Source organism: Larus michahellis, chromosome 18, assembly GCF_964199755.1.
Source record: "Larus michahellis chromosome 18, bLarMic1.1, whole genome shotgun sequence".
NCBI lineage: Eukaryota > Metazoa > Chordata > Aves > Charadriiformes > Laridae > Larus > Larus michahellis.
The window spans coordinates 2514420-2521679 of NC_133913.1; the positions used below are offsets into that span (position 1 = coordinate 2514420).

At 59.3% G+C, this 7260-nt stretch overlaps 1 protein-coding gene across 1 annotated transcript; it reads left to right on the forward strand.

Annotated features, from left to right (window-relative positions):
* The first annotated feature begins 2792 nt into the window (after window positions 1-2792).
* Window positions 2793-4858, forward strand: EIF1 (eukaryotic translation initiation factor 1). Its single transcript, XM_074562308.1, has 4 exons — window positions 2793-3090; window positions 3330-3493; window positions 3606-3707; window positions 4017-4858. Exons 1-4 carry the CDS (start codon window positions 3060-3062, stop codon window positions 4059-4061), a joined length of 342 nt encoding a protein of 113 aa, XP_074418409.1. The 5' UTR covers window positions 2793-3059; the 3' UTR covers window positions 4062-4858.
* Window positions 4859-7260: the final 2402 nt, after the last annotated feature.

Genomic DNA, 7260 nt, shown 5'->3' on the forward strand with positions numbered 1-7260 from the left:
ACCGTTTCCCTGGTAGCGCTGAGCCCATCCCCAGCGACGGGCTTAGCTTGGGCCCGACACGCACTCGCCTCTTTTGGTGTTTTACCGAAGGCTGTGGGGGTGCCGTGGCGAGGATGCAAACCCCGACGTATCGTATGGACACGGTGAATCTGCAGCGACGCTGATAAATTGCCTCTCCGGGGCGTCCTGGGCGTCCTGGCCCGGGCGTGAGAGCAGTCTGCCCACCAGCAGACCAAGGACAGGAGGTACCAGTGACTCTGTTCCAGTGTTGGGCATCAAATACGATAACCAGTCCCTTTGCTGGAGTAAGGACTTTGAAATGCCTCCAGCAGTGTAAACGTCTCATCGCTTCTCTGCTGTCTGGGTACACCACCATGCGGCTGCTAGAGATGGTTCCTTTTCTGGGAGAAAAGGAAAATCTGATCGCAAAAAGAGGCGAGAGAAGAACCATCTGCTTGTTCATGATGGTCGTGGAGCAAATTCACATTTTAATGAAAATTTAAGCCAGTTCTCCAGCTGATCTGTCACATATGGACATACAAAAGTGACAGATGCTTTAGAAACACCAGAGAGACACTGAAACACAGCAGCGCAAATTATTCCTTCTACCTAGTGCAAGATAAACAATTTGCCTTTATCTTAAATAAAACCCCCAGGAATGATGCAACATCTAAACCGTGTAATGGCTGCCAGGACCCACAGATGGCAGCACACCCAGATGCCAATAATCTGTCAAAAATATGTAGTATTTCAGAGATTGCTCCCAAAGCAGGGCAGGAACACCTACACAGCGCGAGCTGAGGCCGCGGGAGATCTAAAAGGAGCTGATGAGCTCTGGGATAAACCATCCACGGCCCAACAGATGCAACGCAATAGACCCATGTCTCCTCCGCGTGCGGATCTAACTAGTTCCCAGAGGAGAGTTTACGCTCCGTCTGGATCTATATGGCTTTTGACCCCAGTAATTGTGTAGGAGGTTTACTGTTCTTCATATCTGGGGTTTCGGTGTATTTTTAGAACACGTAATATATCTTCGAGCTGGATGTGATGTTCAGCTGCCAGCAGCCCCCGCTCCACGTCGTGCTGGGAGACACTCGTCAGCTGGGGAGGGTTTTTAGCCATGCAGCAGCACCAGGGAGGTGATAAATCGTCTTCCTTTAGCAGCTCATACTGAACACCGAGACCAGGCTCCTGGCCCCCAAATCAGGACTGGGACCCGTGATTAAACGCATCTGTTCTTGAAGTACGTTCGGTCACGCCTGCATCCACAGAGCTTCGAGGAAAGGACCCAGACCTGAGGTGGCCAATTCCCACTCACCAGCGACGGGGGCTCTGAGGCAATGACGGCGGCTTTGCCCAGCGGCCCTGGAACTCTCGGGCAGTGCAGGCCATAAGCCGGCAGCTGACGGGGTCCCCGAGGGACCCCCACACCAGGTCTCATCTGGGCTCGTTGCTCTGCTGAGCCGACTGTTGAAAACACCTTTGTCTCGGCACCTTACAAAAGGCCAGAGGCTGCCCCATTCCAAGCGCCATGACGAGGGTTACTGGGATGTCCCGCTGGAGCCGGGATACGCGGCCGTGCAGCACAGCCGGGAACCGGGGAGGGGAGGAGCCAGCGCCAGGCACACGGAGAGGGACCAAGATCACCCTGCGAGGACTTAAGTTCGCCAAGGTCTGACTGTCCGAGTGGAAGTATAGGAAGTGCAAGGGGACTTGTTTCACATGTTTAAAGAGAAAAGAAGGTTCCTTTTCAGGCAGAGTCAGATGATACCTCGAGCATTCCCCCTTGGCATCAAAGAGCCCGCAGGCCCTCGCTCAAGAACATCGTGTTCTGCAGCACCCTGGTGTCCTCAGAGCATCTCCCTGCCAAGCAGCCTCGGAAAACAAGTACAGAAGCCCGATTTCTATCTGCATATGGCGCTGTACTGGCTCCGAGCGTGGCTGTCATCACGGTGATGGCTGAGTGACAAACGCACAGCCAAGCTCTCCAGTCTGAGGCTTCTCGTGCTGGAGCTCGTAGAGGCGTCACCCACAAAGCACCGCAGTGGAGGGGCTGTGGAGCACAGGGCGGGCAAACGGGGCTGCGCTGGGCTCAGCGAGGCCAAACATGGGGTAACTGGGATGGGCAGAGTCACCCCATGGCGGGCAGTGGGGGGGGTCACTGTGTGTTTTGGTCACCGGGAGATAAACGGCCGGACAGGCAGGAACCCCGGCCGCTCCCCGGGACAGGGCCAGCAAACGTCTCGAGCACCCGCTGGAGCCCCGTGGGCCTTGGCGACGCTTCCATTCAGCCTCCGGCAGCTTTCGGCCATCACACCATGGGCCATGGCCAACCCAACCGCGTCCTGCTGCCACCGGCTCCCGCGGTCCCCGCTGCCACAGGACACGGGGCTGGCAAGGGGATGAGCAGACCGTGCGGGGGGGAGCCAGGGCACCGCGCTGCCCGGGGGGTCCCGTCCCACCTCGGGGGTCCCGCACCCCGGGGCCGCGCCTCACCGCGGAGGCCTCGATCCCGCCCGGGCCTGTGTCACACAGCCGGGACTGGGCCGCACGCCGGGCCCCGCTCCCCCGGCCCGCAGCCCGCCGCAGAGCCGGGCCGGGCGGGCTGCCCGGGGGCACAGGACTCGGCCGGGGCGGGCTGAGGGGCCGGGGGCGGCGGGGCCGGGGCGGGCGCGGCCCCCGAGGCCCGGTCACGGCGCGGCCCCGGGCCCTGCCAGGCGCCGGACGCACCGCGCGTGCGCTGCTCCGCGCGAGGCCGCCCCCCCACCCGCCGGGGCCTCCGTCGCGCATGCGCCCGCGCCTCTCGCGCCAGCCGGGGCGCGGCCGCCTTCGCGCGTGCGGCGTGACGCCCCCGCGCGGCAGCCAATCGGCGCCCTCGCTTCCCGTGCGTGCTGGCGTCACACAGAGGCGGTATATAAGCGGGCGGCGCCAGTCCCGCCCCCCTGACAGCGTCTGGAGCCGCCGCCGCGAGAGCATCCTCCGCTGAGAGCCGCTCGCCCCGCCGCGCCCGCAGCCTCCGCCGCCGCCTCCGCCGAGGGAAGGGAAGGGAAGCGTATCGTATGTCCGCTATCCAGAACCTCCAGCCCTTCGGTGAGGCCTTTGTGCGGCGGTGGGGCCGGGGCCGGGCGGGGGAGCGGCCTGGCGGCCCCGCCCCGCCCCGCCCCGCCCCGTGGCGCAGTTGCTATTCCCGGGGCCGGTTGCGTCAGCCCGGGGGGGGGGGGGGGGCGGTGGGGAGAACGGGGCCGGGGGGCGGGCCCTGTGCGTGACGGGCGGGCGGGCGGGCCAATGGGGAGCGCGGCGGGCCGGGGGCTGACGGGCGCTCTCCGCAGACCCCTTTGCTGATGCAAGTAAGGGTGATGACCTGCTCCCTGCCGGCACTGAGGACTACATCCATATAAGGATCCAGCAGCGGAACGGCAGGAAGACCCTCACCACAGTCCAGGGCATCGCGGATGATTACGATAAAAAGAAACTGGTGAAGGCCTTCAAAAAGGTGGGTGCTGGGGAGGGGGCCGGGGGAGGGCGGGGGCCGGGGCTGCGGCGGGGGCTGGGAACGGCGTTGGGCGTTTGTATCGTCCCTAAGGAGGCTTTTCTCTTTCTTCCAGAAATTCGCCTGCAATGGTACTGTAATTGAACACCCCGAATATGGAGAAGTGATTCAGTTGCAGGGTGACCAGCGCAAGAACATATGCCAGTTCCTCGTGGAGGTAGGATTCCTTCGGTGTGCTGCGCGTGCTGGCTAAACTTTAAGCTAAACATGGGCCTCTGTTTTAATAACCGTGCAGGTTCTAATTTTCTTAGGCTGACGGAGGAAGCTGGCTTTGTTCTTCCTGAAATTCTTGCTTGAGGCAAACACTGCCCAGCAGGGTTTTGCAGTTGCAGTCTAACCTTTCTCCCGTGCTTTAGGGGGGAGCAGAACTTTGCCAGTTCTACAGCATCTGCAGCGTTGGGGGCGCATGGATGTGCGTAGAGGCCTCTGCTTCGCTGTGCTGTAAAGTGCGTTTTCTTTCTTGCAGATTGGACTGGCTAAAGACGACCAGCTGAAAGTCCATGGGTTTTAAGTGCCTGTGGGTCACTGAAGCTTTATGCAAGAAGATTTCCTTACCATGAAATTCCCATCTGTCCCTTGTCATAAGTTTAAAACCAGCCGGTTTGTGTAATGTAATGATCTTGGGTCCACTGTTCAGTCTGGACTAGTGTAATTCAGTGATGTAATAAACTGACAAGAGCCCATGCTATCTCGTCTTGCTGTCCCTCATTTAACAGAGGTAAATCGGGCGTTTGGCACGGTCCAGCCTGAAGCTAAGAGTAACCAGATGTTCCAAGTTAAGCCAAGGGACTCAGCCCGTCAGTCCAGCGACTGTCCGGATGGCTCCTCAGTCCAGCTGCTCTCCCATCCCGATGGACGGTAATTCTGGTGGTGCCTCCCACGGTCCCACGCGGAGCGAGGCACCGAGCGCCAGCCGTGACATGACATGGGGAGATGGCGCCTTCCCTCTAGGCAGAGTTGGCTCCTGGTGGCAGAGGGATCTGGGGAAGCCTGACTCTGAGCAAGAGGAGTGACGGAAGAGTGACTTTGAGGCTGGATGGCGGCGGTTCAGGCCTGGTGGGTGCTGGGACCCCGCGAGCCCCCAGGCACCGGGCTGGCGTGCTGGAAGGAACCGTTACCTTGGGTTAAACTTCTGACAAGGGATCAATTTTGGACTAATGTAAGGATTGTAGATAGAGCTGCAGAGCTTATGTGTCACTAGCAACTGCTGCCTAATGCCCTGTGAAGTAACACATTTTTGGTTTCATTTTTAATGTTTTATGTAATGTATTTAAAGTCTTATTTAAATAAAAATGGTTTTCAAAAGCATTTGCTTAGTGGATTGAATGGCGTTTTGGAGCCACAGGGCTTTGCTTTCTCTAGGCAGTGACACTGGCTCGGTGCTGGGGGGAGCAGGAGCGCGGGGGGAGCAGCGCTGGGGCGGGAGGCGCAGCTCTGCGAGGTCCCGGGGAGCAGCCGGGGCCGGGAGCTGCGGACAGCCGCCGAGGGGGTGGGTGTTTCATTCCCTTCCTGGGCCTGAGTTCCTTAACCCTGTGCCTGTGTTCCTGACCCGCTCAGCACTTCTGCTTCCTGCAACAGCCCGACCGCAGCGAGGAGGGGAGGCCTCTGTCACCGTGTCCAGGCTTGGGGGGGGCGCTGGGGGATGCGGGAGCCCCCCAGGGAGCAAGAACAAAGTCGTGTTGGGTAAAACGTGCCCTTTCAGAGCGGCTCTGGTTGTGGGGGCTGGCAAGCAGAAGAGTAACATCAAGTGTACTAAAATCTGTAAGAAAGTGCAGAAAGTCCGTGAGTTTCTGGTGGCCACTTTGGGCACCTTTCAAAGAGCAGCGTCTCATTTGTTCACCGGCCACCTGTGACGATCCTGCCTCTTCCTTCTCTGTGCGCCGTGGAGGAGCACTCGGTTCACTGCCATTTACTTTCTCTCCTGGGAGACTTTGCTCTTGGAACCCAAATTGCCACAATTATGAAAAGCACCTGTGAGTGCACCCAGGTGATGGCAGGTGACGAGCCCCGGCTGCTCCTGGGGAAGCGGGTGCTGGCAGCGCTGGGGCCGCGCTCGCTCGGGGATGGATCTTCATGTCTGCAGCCCAACGCAGCGCGATCGCGGCTCTGCTGCTCCGAAAATCAGCTTCCCCTGCCTGCACCGTGGCTGTTCCAAGCGCATCCAGACAGGTTTTTGCCCGGATGGGGTTTGCCCGGTGGCTCGCAGCCCTTTGGCCCAAAAGTGTCCCCCTGCCAGGAGAGTGGGGCCAGGCTGGGCAGAACCGGGGGATGCTCTCCGCATCCCCCCGGCTGTCCCGGGAGCAGGGATGAGCCCCAGCACCCACAGGCCGGGCTGCAAACCTGCGTCAAGGGGCTGCCGAGCCCATCGCGCCCGAGGAAGTGGCCGCGGTGTCCCCGTCACCCTGACGGCTCATTAGGTCCAGATTGAGCCATTAAAAGCCAGAAATTGCAAAACAATTTGTTTGTTCCTCGTAAAAAACACTCCGTAGGGCGAGCGATCGATGGCCGCGCGGCACGGGCAGTGCCGGGGCGCTGCTGCCTTCCTGCCCATTCAAAACCCATTTGTTTTGGGGTTGTTTGAGGAGCATCGGCACCGCTGGCGGCAAACGCGGCGAGCGCCGGGGCCACGGGCTGACAGCGACGTGCACCCGCTGCGTGGCCCAGCGCTCACACGTGTTCTGCTGAAGGCGGGAGACAAATGTTCTCCACAAATACAACGGGATGAGGGTAAATACAGGCAAGAGGGACTGTCGATATTGAAAGAAAAGACCGGTGGCAACGGACGGGGATTTAGCGGGGGGCACTCGGGGGGGGGCTGTGCTCAGCAGCGGAGCGTTATGGAGCCCGGGGGTGGGCATTGCCTCCCCAGCCGGAGCTCGGGGCTCTGCCACCGCACACACAGGCAGTGCCCACCCGGCCCACGACACACCCCCACCCCCACCCCCCAGAGATTTCGGGGTGCAGGGAAGGAGGCAGAGCTGCAGAAAGGGGCTGCTCTGGGGCGGGTGTCCTGGAGACCCCCGTGATGCTGGGGCGGGGAGGGGACGGACAGACAGACCCCTGGTGCCAGCGTTTGTGGGGGCAAAGACATCTTGGCTGGTGCCCCCTGCCCCCCCCCCCGGATACGTGTGTGTACGTCGGTCTGCACACGTACACGCATGCAGCAACACGCGTGTGTGTGCGCGCACTGGGGCGAATTGCCCCGTGTAGCCTTCACACATCTGCAGTTATACACAGAGCCGCACGCGTACACACACACACACACACACACACACACAAAATCTGGGGCAAATTGCCCCGTAGAGTCTCCAGCCACATAAACGCAGGTGTGTGCACAGGTGTGGCTATACGTCTGTAGCCATACGTACGCGTAGGAATACACGTATGTGCTTAGATAGATGCACATGATACACTGTTATTTACTACGATTATATACCTTCTGTATATGATCTATAGTTCATAATATATAGAAAGTTATACATTAGACTGTATCGTCGCTGTTTATTGTATAATACAGAAAGTAGCACCTCATGTAACTGCATACAGGGTCTATTACAAAATACAGTCATATATAAAAAATACCAAATAGAATTTTTTTTGTGTGTACTGTAGTATATTACACTGCCAAGGCCAAGCTGTGTGTGTGTGTGTGTGTGTGTGTGTGTGTGTGTGTATACCTGTCTCTGCCAATGTATACGTAAACCACTCAC